This window comes from Centruroides vittatus, unplaced genomic scaffold (assembly GCF_030686945.1).
Source record: "Centruroides vittatus isolate TY-2023 unplaced genomic scaffold, ASM3068694v2 contig_351, whole genome shotgun sequence".
NCBI classification, from domain to species: domain Eukaryota; kingdom Metazoa; phylum Arthropoda; class Arachnida; order Scorpiones; family Buthidae; genus Centruroides; species Centruroides vittatus.
The window spans coordinates 149,091-167,584 of NW_027122174.1; the positions used below are offsets into that span (position 1 = coordinate 149,091).

The window sequence follows — 18,494 nt, forward strand, 5'->3', positions numbered from 1 at the left end:
CTTTAAATTTACGGAGAATTCGAATTTTTGCCGCCATTTTAATTAATTTTACCGTGATATTAAAGATAAAAGTCCTATATTTCGGGTAATACGGGAACATCGCCTGCAAGAAAGCGGCGTATTTGTTTCTTATTCTTCCCGCTCGGTGTTACGTTCGAGGAAAGCCGAGCCAATCCTTTGGCATGCGATCGGGTTGTATCTACAAAATCAAAATCCTTGATTAAGAATCAGTAAAAACTCGCAGCGAGTCAAATAACTCGGCAGCCTTTCACTAATGGCCGAAGGGTAGTTATTTGCCGTCCAAATCGAGCAGGATATAAATCACAAGAGCAAAAATGGTTTCGGAAAGCCCCGAGCTGAATCGTGACAAAAGCCATGACAATCGATGAAGGGAGGAGATAAGAAGAGAGTCGGTTGTTAAGGCATTACCATTCTTATAATTAGAAAAGAAAAAGACCGAGTAAAAAATGGCTGCGGATAAATGAACTTTACGCCGTTTCTACCTTATTTTACGTAAGTGGTTTTACCGCCAAGTGCCGTAAAGGGGCGAGATTCGTTACCAGCCAATTTAATATTGTTTTGTCTGGCGTGTGCCCGGCTCGACCGGGGGTGTCGAGGCGCCACAAAAATATAAAAAGTCTCGATTTCCTTACACTCGAATGGGATTTTTCGGCTTGGATGGCGTTATTTTCGTAAGAAAAGGATGGTCGTCGACAACCTCATTTGAATACGCCAGGTCGGAATATTTGTGGAAATCATTCAGACGTTCTGGGTGGAGGTTATTTCTAGTGTCATTCACACGTTAATCCTCCCTTAATTTTGAATAAATTATCCCATTAGTTAGTGTACGATTTTGGGAAGTCTCGAAAAGCTTTTTAAGAATACACAAAATACCTTTTATTTAAAAAAGAGGTAGTACAAAGTTACTCACGACGATCTGATTAAAAAGGTGTTAGCAAATTCTTAAAGCGACATTTTTTAATTATTAATATAAAAAATATTAATTTAAATTTCGACGTTGTATACAAACACGCGATTTTCTTGGCAATCTCCTGTAGCGCGCGCTGGTTATAAGGACTACCTGCGTCCGGCGACGTACACTTCGTACAATATCCGTTAAAATGAGTGTAATAAATGAATACATCGATATGATGAACGGCAACGTCGATGCTGGTCGTTACCGAGGCGATACTCTGTTGTTATGGCACAAACCAAGATATAAGTGAGAAAACTTGATTAAAATGGAATTACACGACTCCGTTGTACATTTCTTTTGGTTTGCTTCGATTCTGTCTTGGTTCTCGGCTTTTTCTGACGTACGAGTCCTCGGAATGGCTCACCTCCCACCGTAACTCTTGCGATACTTGGCGTGTGTGGGTATGGCTCTGTTTTGACCCACATAAATATCGACTTCTTGATCTTTCCAGTTGGATCTTTCATTCCAGTCGGATGAGTACTCGGTCAAGGAGTGCAGAGAACCCGCAGATGTCAATCTATCTTTCTTCTTCTGGTGGGGCATCGACAGATGACTGCCGATAAAAGAATGATGCCCGGATATCTGCGATAATGACTGCTGAGATTTCCTGAGTTCCGGATTCCCGAGAAAATGATTGCCGTTGTACTTGTTAGAGGTGTAGGAGCGGTGCGATTGACCGTCGGCATTAGGTCGACCCTTGCTATACCCATTGGGCATTTGGGAGTAGTGAGAAAGATGCGAGCGATTATCGTCTACTACGAAGCTGTGGTTGACCGAGCCGTTGGTGGTCGGCTCCAAGTGGTACATGTGGGCTCTGGGAATGCTTCTACCGCTGTACATGGACGAGGTTTCCCATTCGTGATCCGATTTTATGGCCGGAGCGGGTGGAGGCACGCCACTTTTTTCGTGGTGCTTTTTCCTGCGACAGCAACAAACCAGAATCAGCACCACTACGATGATCAGCGAGCAGATGGCCGCGGATGCACCTATGACGATTTTATCCACTTCGATGGGTTTGCCGCTGGCTTCTCTCTTCAGTTCTCTGCACTGGCGATGAGGGACGTTGTCGGCAGTCAGCGTCACACCGTCTTCGAGCGTGACGACACAAACCACAATACAATCGTAGGAGGGAACGTTCTCCAGTTCGAATCGCTTCTGAGTCTTGGGAAGAGCCGGACCGGCTCGAAATTCGTCTTCTCCGAACTTTCTGTAAATGACTTTGAATCCTAGAAGATTGTCGGAAATGCTTTCCCATTCGACCGCGATTCTGGAACCACTCCTGTAGACGTCCACCACTTGCACCTCTTCGTCTTCTAGGCGTGTTCGCGAGCTGTCACTTCTCGATAACGTGGGATAGGTGGAATCGGGAGACACTCCCGGGGTTACTTTAAGAACGGAGCCTTCTTCTCTCTTCTCGTCGGCGGGAAGTTTCTGAACGGTGCGAAAGTCGTCTAGTCTCTTGGGGGTCTTGGTCGTGCGAGACTGAACCGTCGATTCTGTCGTCGTCGGAACAGTTTTGTCGCAAACTAAGTCGCGTGGGTTAATCTGCGAGAAAGTATACGAACGTAAATGCTCCGGTTTTCCACAGAATTGAGGATTTCTCTCTCGACTCGTAACCTGAAGGTTATTGGTAATGATCCATTCGGACAGCCATTTTAATCTGCAATCGCATTCCAGATACGACCCTGAAATTATAAAGTAAAAACACGTTATAAAATCCTGTTTTGTGGTTAGTAATACGCGTAAAGTAATCGACACTAGACGTACAGATAAGGGATATCGGGTTACGCGTTACACCCATAAATTTCAAAATTTAATTGATGTCTACGGCTAAAATATGGTTTTATTCCGGTTAAGTATTAATTACAAAATCACAATTTGTATAACTGCGACTTTGGCTTAACTCGTTTATCTGGTTGGGCGATAATCGTTAAAATGCCACTGCTCGTAAAATGTCTCCAGAAGATTTTATGGCTTTTATACGTATGCAAAACAAAACTGTTACATTTATTATTATAGTTATGCACGCATCAGAATTTTAATGGGCATCTGTGAAATATTTATCGAGTGGACAAGACCTACCTCCTATGCTGAGACCCCTCAACGTCGAATTTAAATGTTGAAAGGCTTCTAGAGGCAAGGTCGGTAGAGGATTTCCATCCAGGGCCAGAAGGGTCAACATGGAATTGCGACTAAATGCCGTTTGGGGGATGAAACGGATGCCGTTAAATCCCAAATCCAGAACCTAAACACAGCCTTAGTTAATACGACGACGTAGGTAAAATTTTGTGTTATTAATTAAATGTATTTTAAAGCTTACCCTGAGTTCCGTGAGGGTATTTATAACGTCCAGTGGAAAATCCAACAATAAGTTGTTGAGCAGCGATAGAGAACTAAGAGAATCGTTGACCCCCCTGAAAGACGATCCGTTGATGTTGATCAGCCTGTTCCTCTCCAGATTCAAAGCCGTCAGCGTGTGCATATTCTCGAACGTCCCATCGGCTATTTCCGATATTTTATTTTGAGCCAAATCGAGGAACGATAAAACGTGAAGACTTCTAACTGCCACCGGAACCGTGCCGATTCCGGTACCTTTTAAATTGAGGTTACGTAAGGTCGACTCCAACCCACGAAAGGCGCTGTTTGATACGTTTAAAGTATTGTCTGCCAGTTTGAGAGTGGTAATAGGAATGCCCATAAAAGCGCCGTCCGATACCTTCTGGATCAGATTGTGACTTAGATCGATCTCCCTCAAGAATCTTAATCTTCTCAGAGCCTGGGTAGGAACTTCCTTAAGAAGATTACCGTGCAAATTAAGATTCGTTAGCTTCGTTTCTAATCCCGAAAATGCCGAAGTCGAAATGTTCTTTAACCCCGAACGTGATAACTGAATGCTCTTTATATCCAAAGTTTTGAAGGTGTCGTCTTCTAAAACGTCTATTGTGCTGTTGTTGATGTACAGAAGATCGATCGGAATTCCTTTTACGGAATCCTTTAATGCCTTCAGTAGTTTGTTAAAATTCACCGGGCTACACTGAACGGATAACCTCTGCACATTGTTATAAGTGCAAATACAATCCGTGTGAAGATCCACCAGCTCTCTGGACCAAGGACACTGTCCGTAAACGGAACAAAGAACAGTAAATAATATAAAAAATGTCCATTCTCGACTCCTCCTGGATTTATCCCTCATTCTTCTACGATGAATGCGCTGAAAGATAAAAATAACAATAATTTAATACTGTTCTTCTATAATAGCATCGGAAACAACGACGTTACTCCGAAACTAAGCGAGAATTGTATATCCTGTAGCGAAATTTTATTATAATTACCTCACCGACAATATTATATAACTGAAATTAATCAGGTTTTTCCCCATTAATGTCATTTTCGACAATGATGCAAGGAGAGAAACTCGACAGTGATGCAATTGGAAGAATGCCATTAAAAATTCCACACCCGCCAGCTAAAACTATCGATATTTACGATACGAGAGGAAGGCAAAAGTGAAAAAGTACACCAGGAAATTCACTCGACCCCACTAGGATTTTTAATATTAGAATCTCTCGAGCAATTAGCCACCAACAAATTATTGTCTAACTCTTCTTTATTAATAGTTCTCGACAAAAGAACAATCTGATGCGGAAGTGGAAACTCAAAAACGTTTACTGTGCGTGAATCATTAACATTAATTATTAATATATTGCAGCATTCTCTCATTACAGAGTCGTAAAGGAAGTGGCATTTTCCTCCTTCGTGCCCTTGACTATATCTGAATTCCATATTTAAACGTTATCCTCAAACGCGTACCATCTGTAGCGCGCTGCATTCATTTGTCATTCCGACCGATGTAATTATTGTCGTCTGTGTCTGTTGCAAATACAGTATCCGCCATTCGCAGCACGAGTCCACTTTATTATTTTCGCCTCACGCGATACTTTTAGTTGCCTATCGTAATATTGTCATCGATAGCAACAGACAAAGAATGACAAAGTTACGTTAAATTAATGGTCTCGATTGGCATTGAAATATATTTTCTATTTATTGCTCTATTAACCGCCATAACTGACATTGAATTTTAATTATCGCTTCATTATTGCTCTATTAATTTTTGTAACAGATACCTAACAACTGTCGTAACTGACTCCTACTCATTGCTCTATTTATACTTATAATTGATTCTTTTCATTTCGTTGTTAATTGTTGCAGCTGACATTACACATTTTGCGTTTTTACGAATTGTTGCATCGAAACTTCCCTGCTCATTGCTTTTAAAGAGGCAGCGTACAGTACATATTAATACAGTACACCTGTATTAATACGTACCGACATTGAATTATAACATTATTAATTGTTGAAACTTAAATTAGATTTGATTTTTTGTGTCGTTCGACTGACATTTCTTGTAAAAATGTATTTACTAATTTTCTTTTTCTGCAAAACTGACATTTAATTACAATCGAGACGTGTAATTTAATAAATATCGAACCATTTAACAAGCAAAAAGCAACAGAGTAACATTGTTGGTAAAAAAACAACAATTTTGCGTGTTAGAGAAGTCGAATAAGAGAAAAATGAAGAGTGATTTCTTTCCAGATCATCTATTCCCCCCTTTTATATCTACTTACGAATCGAAATTAATTAATTTATCACGTCAATGAAGATTGGTGAGACGTTTTCCATTATGTTAAGGTGACTCGATTTTAAACCGGCTCCAATTAAATTTTTTTATAAGGCACATTAGTTAATTAATGCTAATCGCCGTCTCGATGAATGCAGCGTGCATTGGCTCCTCAATATCCAGCCATTCGGTCCAATGTATTGTTTCGTTAGTCGCACATAATGAAGCTATCGTCCACGCTATATAAAGAAGCCACGCTGCTATAGTCGTATATAAAAGTAGTCTCAAGGATTTTTGCCTCAGGGAAACACTTGGTATAGCACAGACCCGACCTTGAAGATATCAGCCCTTAGTGGGAAAGTCTTTTTATTAGATGGATTTAGTGTCCAGATAGAAAATTCCGTACGATGAAACGATAAGGGGGAGAGAGAAGAGAAGAAAGAGACATCTCGAGAATGACGATCTTCGGAAAATACCGTACGACCCGGCTGCAGAAGGGAGACAATTGACGAAAATGGACTAAATAGTTAATGGAGACGAGTTAAAAAGTCCCAGTCAAACAGAGTCGCAAACAAATGGCATTCTTGTTGACCCAGATATAGTATAATTGAAGAGCAAAGCAAAGAAAGCAAACCGGGACGGTAATTGGCCTTTACACTATTTGACTGATGAAGGTCTACAAAAAGACAATAATTCACCGCGGCGTTTAAAGGCCGATCTTCTCCTCACCCTACCTTCGTGCCGCCTACAGGTAATCCCCCCGCCGAAAGGAAGAGAGACGGGTACACAACACTAATTTTTGTTGTAGCGAAATTGCCTAAAGAGATCGGGATTCGACGTGTATCCGGGCCAACAGTTTCGGATCATTTTAAGATTCCGAAAACAACCACCACACCTGTGCCCATCAGCATCAGACATGTCGGGGTGTGGCATCCGTTTATCGAACAACCCGCCCGCCCCGGGCCATTCATTCATCAGAGAAGATGGCAGTCCTGGTATTCGCTCGGCCACTATAACACAAAACAAGTAAATTTAAAATTCTCAGCTAGCAACTTTTTATATGTCTAGCTGTCGACGGTTACCCGCTTTACACGTGACTCTGCTGCAAGAATTGGCTTTTTTCTCCTTTCCCGACGTTCGGCCGCGGTTTATTAGCCCAAAACCCTTATTCTGTCAACGTTTCCTCCCAAAGAAAAATAAAATTTTATCGATTTTCTGGTTATTAGGTATGGAAGAAGGTTGGCCACTGGGGGAGGGAGGCAAATTATATAAACGCTCACGTCCCTTTTCGACTACAGGAATTTTAAAATTCTTTATCTAAATAATTACCCGGACTAAACTAGTTTAATTCCGATAAGTCGAAGAATCAAATCTAATCTCGTACTTTTTCCCCGAAAAAAAGAAAACTCACCTCTCCGCCGCACCTGTTCTACATCTCGGCAGAAGGGCACGGAGTTAAGTGGAGAAATTAACGGGCCAGCGCACCCTGGCGAAATTAAGCAGAACTACTAGGACCAAACTGTTTTTGTTTCGGGGATGAGATTTCCGAGGAGAAAGTGTCGGGGCTAATTCGATGGCCGGCACTTCGATGCAGACGATGGCGGATAAATGCTCGCAATTGAAATAAACAGAGGAAAAAAGCGCTGTTCGCCAACAGCTTTCATTTTTTTAATTATAATAAATACAAAATTTCAATGGCGCTCTCAGAAAATGGGAAAATCAATTTTTTATTAATTAAAAATTGTTTTATTGTTATCTTATTTTTTCTTTTTTTTAATTGAAAACCACAAGAATTTTACGCTAATCGAACAAAGAAAACTAACGGAAAAAATGCAATTTCTGCGACGAAACTCACTTTAAAAAAGCACGAATAAATCCTATAAATACCCGAAGATATAGCAATATTAGAGACAGAAGCATTAAATATCGTGAAAAAATATTAACTTTGGCGCCCGAAGGTAGGTAATTGTTAGTTCGACCGGTGGACCCGGACGGCATTTTTTCCTAGATATTGTCCCGTCGTTAACGATTACGGTCTGTTATAGCGCCCGTCGGTGGAAAACAAAATCGTTATTGGTGTCCACTATCGTAATTCTTCCTCTTAACTCGGGCAAAGCGAACTTCTATTTGTAGACTCCACCTGTAGATAAGGTAATGGCCGATAATCCAATGTATAAGATAATGGCCGTCCTTATCGACGAGTGTTCTCGGTTGTGAGAAAAAGCCGGAGATAACAATAACACTTACAGGTCTTTCGGAAGAGTACGTCGGCGAGTGACCTTTCCGTAAATAGCGTTCGAACGAATCCGGTGGCGGAGCTTTCGGATAGGAAGATCGTTGGGACAGACCCGGACAAATTTTAATCGTTGCCTTCTAGGAAAGATTTCAATAAGAATTTCCCGTTATATTTTGAAATTATTCGAATTCTAGAGCCTTTAAACGGTGTTAAAATATTATTTTACGGGAAAAGTAGGAGACGATCCCGTGTAAAAATAGAGAGATAACTTTCCTTAGTCTCATTCGTCACAGAAAGACTCCGGAATAGTGGAAATGTCAATATAAATGGAGGAGGCGATAAGATTTCTTCTCGGCACTCGAGATTTGTTTGTAAAGGCCACCAATCTCGTTATTCGATTAACTCGGTGATTTATAGCCGGGTCCGAAAAGTTTAAAAACGCTAGCGATTTATCGAGTTTAATACGATTAACGACGCTTTGGCCTTAAGTTTATCGGTCTAGAAAAGTAAATTACGCGCATTTGCTGGTTTAAGCGGACGAAATCGAATAAAAATATTCCAACAGGCTCGTTCGAACAGTTTTCGCGACAAATCGGAAATTCCCTTCTATTTCCATCCGTAGAACGAAACGGACAATTTCGTCTCCCGCCGAAACAATTGGACACTTCTCTTTCTAAAAATCACAAATGCCATTTATAGAACGAAATATGCATTTTTTTTCTATTTTATTTACATTTATATTTTCGAATTAAAATAAACACTACAAAGGCGATTTTAAGCGTATCGACTTTTATAAATATTAGAACAATAAATAAATAAATAATTGAAAAATGAAATATATTTCGTAAGTAAAACGTAAGTAAAATTAATTTAATTTACGTAAGAAACGAGCTGCCTTTTCTTACAGGAAAATAAAATTCATTTCTATAATTTAATTGGGATAAAAATATACATTTTCCATGTAAAGGAAACGGGAATAAAACAACCTTGGCCAGTCGTATTATTGTAAGAACAATAAAAAAGTCGTTGAAAGTGAAATGCATTTTAGTCGACGAGACGTTTCTCCCGTCCAGTTTCTCGGCAGTAATAAAAATTAAAAAATTAGCTGCGTAGTAGTCGACATCGACAGCCTCAGCCTTTGCCGGCTTCGTTATTGTAGAAACGAGGAAAAAAAGCAAGAATTTCTTCGTCGAAACACAAAACGATTCGTAATACAGCACGGACGGCGCGTAGGAATTTCATTATTACAATGCATATTTACGTTTATGTTTATTCATTCGGGAGTAGAAGCGGAACGAGCTCTTTACGAAAGAATAGTCCAATCGAAAGATTAGTTTCTGTTATTAACAAATCGACAGAAGAATAAATATTCGCACGCTGCCTTTAACGCAAACGAAGACGACCTTCCGAAATTCTAGTTTATTTTACTAATTAAAAATAATTAATCCGATCGACTGCTTCGAGGATTTTCGTGGCATAAATATATAAACAAATTTACTGATTAATAAATTGGAACAGGTTTGAGTGGTGATTTTTTAAGCGCCTTTCGCTTTGACTTTTTACTATTCTAAGTCAAGGTTGGTTATCTCGTGTGGGAAGTGTCACCGATTTTGTTACGGAACAGGTTCTCGGTAACGTTTACGAAATATACGAGCCGTGTTGAAAGAAGGCTACCCGTATTTACGTTTGAAGAAATAATTGGGATGCTTTCTCGACGTACAATAATTTTGTACACGCCGTCGGTTCGAGTTCGTTAAATGAGTTTAACTCGAAAGAGGGGAAACACCGAGAAATTTGACCCACTTCGCGTCTTCCAGCGTGGAAAAATTCTTTTTTACGCTTTTCTTGTTTTTCGTACGCTGTGTTCGGGTTGTGTGCACTCGACTTGGGAGGTATCTAGCTTTAAATTGGTACGTTCCCCCTTATTTATGACCGTCGGTTAATCAAAATCTCCTTAAAAGACTGGGAGTACTTATTTTTACGATCGGGGGAAGGTCCTCTAATGTAAAATACCCTCGGAGTATTTTATTTCTTGGATTTTTGACAAAAAGGTCTTTCCGGGGCGAGTAGGCATGGCTAAAAAAAGGGCAAAAGTAGGTAAACTCGACGAGCAAAATACCGGATATAGGTCAGTAGTAAGTTAAAGTGACTGCATCGTATAGGGCGCAGCGAAACGTGACTCATCTCACTAGGTGGCTACGAGTGCCGCCTAAAGAATAATTAACTAGAAAACGTCCCACGTGAACGGCGGCCATTTATATCCTAATTCGGTTCACGTCCGTCGAGAGGCACTGATTAGAAGGTGGCCTTGACCCTACCGTGGGTCGTATCGTGGATAACCTGTCAGATTTGGTAGCATTTTTATAGTCCCTTATAAAGATGGGAGTGCAGCTACCCCGATTGTACCCAGTAGCCGTATTCAAATTCTGGTACCGGCGAGGAGACCCAGAATTTTCGTCCCGTAACTCGTTTCTAGTTGTATAATAAGGTTACCTGGCTAGGGAATATCCCATTCCCTAGGTAACGTGGTCGGGTGAAATGTCGCTATAGGGTTATCGTTATACCCCGTAGCCGTGTCTTAGATCCTGGAACGAGTCCGAAGAAGTCGAATCGGGCCGAAGTGGCTCCTCTCCCTACAGCGCCGGCTAAATTTCACTAAGCACGATCTTTTTACGTAATTTAATCGTGTTCGTGCCGAACAGAAGCGACCGAGAAGACAGTTTGTCGTTCAATTTAAGTGGATACATCAAATACACATACAAAATGTGGAGTTCGGTCGATGGGTAAACTTGGAACCCTTCGATTAAAACTGAAAATTTTAATATAATTTTTAGTAACGAGTGAGAAAATAAATTATTCTTTGATTATATTTAGCTAGGCGCTTCGTCTAGAGCAGGCCTGGCCAACCCGAATTGTTCGGCGGGCCACTTTGATAACGCGTAACATTACGGTGGGCCACAATTTAGGCAAAGATGCTTTTAAAAACGTAAAACAGATACAAAATGAGTAAGATTTTATTGTTATACCAAGAGTTGGTACTAGCACTCGCGCATTATAACGATGACACGGGCAAATTTTCATTTATTTAATTGTTTTGGTATACACGTAACGGCAAACAAAAGTTTTAATAAATATATAATTTCGCTTAGGGGGTCGCACAATTTAACGCGACGGGCCACACGCGGCCCGCTTGCCGCGGGTTGGCCAGGCCTGATCTAGAGATACGGGATCACACCTTCATCCGTTATAAGATCTTCGAGTTGTAGAAATTTGTTAAGTAGAAGGCTCTCTCGGATATGTTTACGTCATTCCTTCTGTGTTGGTGACAAGTAAGGGAATATTTTATCAAACTGTAGGCCTATATCTGCGATCCCGAAACAAACAGAATTTGACCTCCTTAATAACAAACTTTGCATTTTATCAAAGAAAACTTCCCATTTTTAAACAACTTCTATATTAAAGTCGAATGAGGAAATACGCCATTATTTAATTTTCCTCATCTGATGCGAGTCGAAAGATACAGAATCACAATTCTGTGCCGTCGTTTACAGAAAATAGGGACTTTTTCCGTTAAGTAGGATATTTTTTCAATATATATTCTTCATTTCCTGTGTTAGTTAAAGGCGTTGTGAGGAAATATTTCATTACTGCATTGTTTCTTTTGTTTAAAATCTAATATCGAGGAAACCAAGCAGGAAATGTTTAGAGAAGAATTAGAACAGGTCAAGTTTTTACGGCAATATGTTACCCGACTAAGATTGAAAAAAGTGAAAGGGTCGACCCGTTACGCCAAAATTGCGAGCGAAGGGAATTCAAAAGTGCGTTAAGAATGCCGGATTTAGACTATAAAGATATCTTTATGCCTTTATTAATTTAGAATAGACCGACTGATTGTGCCACCTCTCCGAATGCCTCGATGGCATAATTGCTTACCGGGAACGAAAAACTCTTAAAAAAGTGCACGGAAATCGTAACATTCAGACCATATCCTTGAAAATTAAACCATTGCCAACGAATGAAGTAAAACACTTCGATACGTCCTATTTGTATCGATGCATAAAAAAGCCATCACGTGTCGTCCGTGCCGGAAACCTAATTAGAAATTCGGATGAAAAGTGCGTAAAATTAAACTTAACCGTCCTCCCGAACGGATATTTAATGGAGCGGACATAACTAGCCACGTTGCATTATCATTCTTTTGCCGCAAAGCATTTCGAAGGGCATTTTAGCCGATTGTTACGGCTTTAAAGGGTCATTCGGAGATTAAGGGCAAAATACGTATGCACGCGAGTGATACTCGGCCCGTCGCGCACGATTCGATAAACCCGTAACCAAGTTGTTCGCCCCTAATTTTTGGTACACGTGCCAAGATGTATCTGGGATATTTATTGGTTTATCGAGGCTAAGTTTCGGAATTTCAATCGGTTGCGAAGCGACGTACGCAGGTAATTTAATCCCGTCGGCCGGATTAGTAGGGTTTTTTATCCGTCAGTTACCGGTTGCGCGGGCTTAATTAAAGCCATCGGAGCGGCTATTACCTTTATTTCTGCCACCGTGGCAATAGTAGTTGGTCCTTAACCGCGTACGACACATTCCCCGAATAACCAGAGAGCCTCGTTATTACAGTTGGAAGACAAAAGGCTCTTTTTAGAAGGATTGGAGAGGAATTCCCGCTACTGTCGACAGACCAGGTGGCTACAAAGAACCCGCTCCGCAACAGAAAAACTCAAGACAATTGGCGGGTGGTCGAGCAAGACTCGCGATGTTACATTCGTTGGCGTAAAACATTTATGTCCCAATCTCCATTCCTCCGCCACTCGTTGCCTTACGGTTGTAGGTGTTGCACGCTTCGATTTCGATTGTTTACGGGAGCATTCGGTCTTTACGCCACGACGTATCGGGATGTCTCGTTGCCGGTTCGTTCACCCCTTTCGGAGCGAGTTCTTTAACCTTTTCTTCTTAGCGATGTCCGCTGGTCATTGCCGAGGGCGTTGGCCATCCGCGGAGAGATGGATCATTAAGGGTCGAGAATGCAGGTGGATGCATAACCATTTTCTAACAAGAGGCGATTGTTGCGGTGGTAGAAAAGAGTGGGTGAAAGGGGCCCGATATAATCACGAGAAGGTCGAGAATATTTCGACAACACAAGAAATCTTCAAACTAGTCGGGTGGGGCATTATGACTTTTCTACTAAATGAGGGGTTATCGAGAAGAAGAGTGACTTGCCAAAACACATACAGTCCATTGTTCTGGCAGCGATGACTATCACTGCCTAGAAGAAAAAGAATAAAATAGGGGAACACGCTCATTAAAATAAATGTTTCTGTCTTTAGACGGTAACGACGTCTAACAATTTCGTAAGATTAATCCCGAATATATTAAAAGGTAAAAATAGTTTCGTGCTTTTTCTATCGATAAAACTAGAAACGTTCGCTTTCTGACTCGACGATAAAACTAAACTTTGAAGAAATGTAACAATTAATCGGTTTAATCGTGGCATAGGCAGGCTGTATCGCCCCGAATCTGCGCGCTTATGTTCTACTGTCCTATTTCGTGCGGACAATGAAGTTTAAGGTTAGTAAAACACCAATAGCGGGATGCAGAAATCTTCCTCCTTTGATCCGCGGGCTCGTCAGGTCGAGAGCACCAGACTTACAAGTGTTACGAAGGGGTTTGCACTCGATCCTGACATAATTTCGCATAATCTGATTTCGTTACCCGGTTTCCTTTTTATGTCATGTAAATTGGCCAAAGCGGGATTCCAAGTAGCCCGTGTTTCGTTTTTAAAATATTCGACACCAATGGTTTCGTCGGTGTCGAATATTTTAAAAATTGATCTTCGTTCTAATTATTCTCTAATATTTCAGCTACGAACAGCTTCACTCGATGTTCTATAGCATATTCCCGTGTTTTATTCGTCGCCCGTACGATTAAAGTTGTAAAATGTTGTCTTAGGGATACTGGATAAATTCTAACTCTGTGTACGATGGCCGCTTAACACAGAAAACAAGAATTTCCGATACTAAAATATTGTCCAGAGATTAATTAACGTTGGGAAAGACGATTTCGAAATATCTTCCTGTAACATAATAGTCTTTATTATAGAATGAGAGGGGAAAACTATAAAAAGTATTACCGACGAGACATTGTCAAAAACGAATGTCCTTGGCACGCATTCATCCAACTGTTGTACGTTTGTCTTTCTTGGAAGTTAAACCAACTGTCTCGAGAGAGGACACTTCGGTGTAAATTCATCCCGAAAAAATTCAATTTCGACTTTCGAAGCGAGGGGAATTTTCCTTTTCTTTTAATTAACCTCGGAAAGGAAAACAACGGCAGAATTTACGGCCGATTCCTTTAATTTAGATACTGTTACTTCTATACGTGTTAGACGGTATCCTTTAATACGATATTTAATTCGAAAGGTAGTCATGGATGAAGAATGGAAAAATTTAGAACGAGTCACGATTCAGAAATGGCAACGTGATAACGAATGAATATATTTTTACGCCTAGTAGATGTATGTTTTGTTTTTGCGACTACTAAAAACACGAATTGGCCGTTGACCAGGGGTTTAAGAATGAATTTGCCGAAGATCGGACGTATTCAAGGTTGATAGACTCGACACAGTTCCGCGTAGGTGTATACCTGTTGCTAAACTATCCCACGCAGCAGCACACTCGCAGTGTAACTGTTAACTCCCAATACCTATCCATATATGGCTCCGTGTATTTTTTAAATCGACGACTTTCCTCCGAGTGCGGAGTTGCGACAAAACGTGACATTCTTTCTATAACTCGATCGATTTCTCCACAAATTCTGATAATTCTTTGTTCGAACAAGTGAAGCGACGCGAACAATTGAGAAAATCACTCTGTTTCTTTTAAAGAATTGCAGAAATTCAAAATTATCGAAAGAAACGACGAGTTTGCCAATTAGTTGGCATTTATACGAACCCCAAACACAGTAACTATCGTAACTCGCGAGTCGGACGAGGTTCCTCGGCTGCATTTGTACCTAATATACCAAACTATAACCGGTTACTAATGCTTTTTTCTAAGAATTTCGTAATTTTCACGTCTGGCAATTCAAAATATGTAGTAGTTTAAGAATTGTTCTAGGAAAGTTTTGACATAATATCCGAAGGTCGGAAAGACTAATGCAAAGAATCGTTATTTGTAAGAGCAATAAAACCGATTGTCCAAATGCAATCTATCTTCATTTTCCTCTCGTAATTCGGCGAATTTTCCCTAAAAACTAGTGCGAATTGCTCCGAAATAGTTCGTCGTGGCTCGAGAAAGTCGAGATGGGTCCGAATCACTCGCAAATTAACATTTTTCCAACACTTTCGCCTACCTTATTTTTGCGGGTCGCGTGTCCGGGCGCTCTGTCGGAAGGCCCTACTCGTTTCCTCCACTCGGACCGGTGTTTCTTAATATACTTAATTAAACTCGCGCTAAACTTACATTTATATCATTCGAATAAGAGTACGAATTAAGAGTATACGAGACGAATCGCGTACAGTTCGGGTGTAAATCGACTTTAATAATATAAATTTATAAAATACACCGAAGAAAACTGCCAAACCAAGCATTACGAATATCCAGAAATATATATTTGTAATCGAGTCGCGACATAACCTCGTAAACCCGGTAAACATGGCGCATCCGTCGTATCGAAACAGAATAGCGAGTTGGTCGAAGACTCCAATTAAAATCCGATTTAAAGGGGGGTAGATGTAGAAACTGGAGTTTCAAATTAGCATATAGAGCGTATCTTACGAGACCCGCGCGTAACGCTTTTGCATAACACTAAGCCAGTATTCTACGGATCTTTTTCACACACCGTCGATTTGTTTGCCACCTCATTATAATAACGACGAAGAGGTTACAGTTTTTATCCCTCTCCCCCTTATTGACGAAGACGCACGTAAGACAAAGGAAATCAGCTACGAAAGAATTTTTTCTTCCTATTAGGAATGTATACCTTTACGAAACACGTGGCTCTCGGTGTTTTCGAAAGTGGGACGAACTAGTAATGACTTATTCGCCAAGATGATTTGTCACATCTATTCAATCGATGTTTACTATTCGAAAAGTAACGATGAAATCGCCGTTTTTTTATTTTCTTCTACGGCCACCGGCAGGGTGTGGGCGGGTGGACGAGTCGTATACTTTGGCAGTCGGAGTAGCCTAATAACACGTCCGACTAGAAAAATCGACGGGAATTTATAAATAATTCGTGCGCATTTACGTCAACATCGTTACCTCAAACGCCTACGCGTTTAATGAATTAAAAATCGCCGCGGCCGCGGACGGACTAAAAATGTTTTACGCTCGCGGCGGCGAAAAGCTAATATTAGGCACACTTTAACAAACGGAAAACGGCAAAAGATGCGTTTAAAATAATAACAACATCGACAAAACGACACGCTTTTATGCGAATAAAACATCCGTCCGTTTATTCGGGCACATTTTTACCGTCGGCAACGATTGGTCGCGCGATACTTGGATCGAGTTAAAAAGAAGGACCGCGTACCGTTAAAAATTCCCCTTTAGTACTTTGGTCCCGACCGCGCTAAAGGCAATTTATGTACACAAATCATCCGTGTTAGAATTAGAACCGAGATAATAGTAACAAAGTACTCGATATACCGAATGCGTTATCGAGGTAACAAAAATTTTTTTAACTGCTATAACCGGACCAGAACTTACGTCGTGCTATATCCGAAGATGCGTCGTACTACGTCCCGGCTTTCTTTGCCACGTTAACCGAGCTCCGGAAACAATCTACCAGTTGTTTTCCACATAATCGCCCCTTAAACCGTACCTAACGTTACAGAAAGTGACGATATTACTGGCAGTAATTCGATAATTAAGCGTAACCCGCCACGGCAATAGCGACGGAATTTACGTTAATAAATGTAGATTTTAAGTTACGCGGGTGACGTTTTACGGGTTTCTAGAAGAACGACACCCTCGGCTCGTTCGACGTATGTATGTATGTACTGTACTGCACATGTACGGTACGTTTAACATTCCATCGAAGTTCGACAGATATTTGCGTACGCGTAATGTGTAGAAGACGGAACATTTTCGACTAAAGAATTGCTCTAAACACACGCAAACACAAAAGAAAACGCTGGGTAGGTCGACGAGACGGCGGATCTCCGCACACGCGGCATAAAAAGAAAAATGCGCACGGCGAAACACCCCTAAGTAGAACACGATAAGACGTACCGTAGGCCTTATAGAAACAGGTTTGGTGATTTATTGTACGCGGAGGACTCTCCTATGCGATTCTTCGCAATACGGAAGTCGTGTAGGACAGAGAAAAAAGCCGAAATCGGAAGATTAAGAAAGGAGGGCGACGGAGACGATAAGCCAGAAAACTGCACTCACCTGTCTTGCACCGAATCCTGCCGGTTACTAAAAGTGTCTGCGGATGCGGCCTATTAACCGAACCGAGGAAAGTGAAGTTTACAACCGGAATAGTAACGCGGTGGTCTCGAAGAAAGTCGACGGAGCTTAAAATACTGTCACGAGACACGTCAAGACGTTATAATTTTCGCCGTAGACACACGAGGAAGTGGCATTTGCCCGAGCAATCGACAGGGCCGGGAGTCATTGCACTCCGCTAAACGTCCGTCCTCCACCTTCCGCGCAGCAACCGCGACTGAAGCCGCGCGATCCGCGTCTCTACCCGGCAACTGGTCCCGGATCGGTCTACTCCTCGGGGGGGTGTCGGCGCGCACCTGGATGTCGACCTTTATTCTACTCGATTTACCCGCCGTCGACGAAAATCCCCCGTGTCCGGCGGTTACGTACATTACACCCGCCCGTATTTACGGCATTTGTACGTAGGCCGAGGTGCGGACCGCGTGTCGAGGCGGCCCGCCGTTTACTCCGGCAAATTTACACCTTTTCTCTGGCGATATTTATTTGGAAGAAGCCGTCGTCGTCGTTTTTCGAAGCTCCATCCAGTTTGCGAATTAATCGTCGGCTTCGGAAAATATGCAATTCCCACGCTCCGAGACAAATTGATCAAACAGGTTTTTTAAGGGGAGAATTTGGCAGCGAAAAAAGGCGTTGCTCCCGTAACAGTTCCGCGCGAAGCGCGGGCGTTACGTCGACCCGGTCGAGCGCCACCTGCCGTCCGGGCTCGGTTGCCCGCGCACCGTGCGAAAACCTCGCACGTTCGTTGGCTTCGCTCCGTCCTTCCCCACTTCCTATCTGCGCGTCCTCCGTCGCACTTTCCACTTTTTACCGTCTTCCGCTCGACGTTTGACCACTTCTGTTCCATTTTTGTGCTTTTTCTACGTTTTCTTCTCGATTTTCGAGGCTTCTATAAATGCTTCGATCGTTTTAAAGTATTCTATTTGATTTTTATGGGTTTTGCGCCTATTCCATTCCGCGATTTCCGCCACCGTCTCTGCCTACGTCATTTCCAGGGTGTCCGTAAATATATGTACGGTGTTTAATTTCGATGGCTACGCTCGCTTGCTGGCGATTTTAGTGACGTTTCCTTCTTCTATTTGTTCTCGATTTCGATGGATTTTTACAAACGCTTCTGTCGATTTTAATGGTGCAAAGTGTTAAATACGAATCTTCGTGTAGCCTATCTCGCGTAAAAATTTTCGGGTGTTTCATTTTTTACCTTCC

The 18,494-nt window shown here is 41.6% G+C and overlaps 1 protein-coding gene across 2 annotated transcripts; it reads right to left on the minus strand.

Annotated features, from left to right (window-relative positions):
- Positions 1-872: 872 nt before the first annotated feature.
- On the minus strand, positions 873-17,513 carry LOC136974575 (uncharacterized). Of its 2 annotated transcripts, none has more exons than XM_067269490.1 (4): positions 17,235-17,513; positions 3,297-4,187; positions 3,059-3,221; positions 873-2,661 (listed from the first exon to the last, which is right to left on the minus strand). In XM_067269490.1, exons 2-4 carry the CDS (start codon positions 4,167-4,169, stop codon positions 1,337-1,339), a joined length of 2,361 nt encoding a protein of 786 aa, XP_067125591.1. In that variant the 5' UTR covers positions 4,170-4,187; positions 17,235-17,513; the 3' UTR covers positions 873-1,336. The 2 variants fall into 2 exon arrangements, with proteins under 2 accessions (XP_067125591.1, XP_067125592.1); XM_067269491.1 differs by lacking the exon at positions 17,235-17,513 and adding an exon at positions 7,009-7,047.
- Between the last annotated feature and the right edge of the window lie 981 nt (positions 17,514-18,494).

Coding starts and splice junctions, on each gene's coding strand:
- LOC136974575 (XM_067269490.1), bottom strand. CDS start 4,169: ATGAGGGATAAATCCAGGAGGAGTCGAGAATGGACATTTTTTATATTA. Junction 3,222..3,296: donor ATACCCTCACGGAACTCAGG/GTAAGCTTTAAA, acceptor GGCTGTGTTTAG/GTTCTGGATTTGGGATTTAA. Junction 2,662..3,058: donor GAGGGGTCTCAGCATAGGAG/GTAGGTCTTGTC, acceptor TTATAATTTCAG/GGTCGTATCTGGAATGCGAT.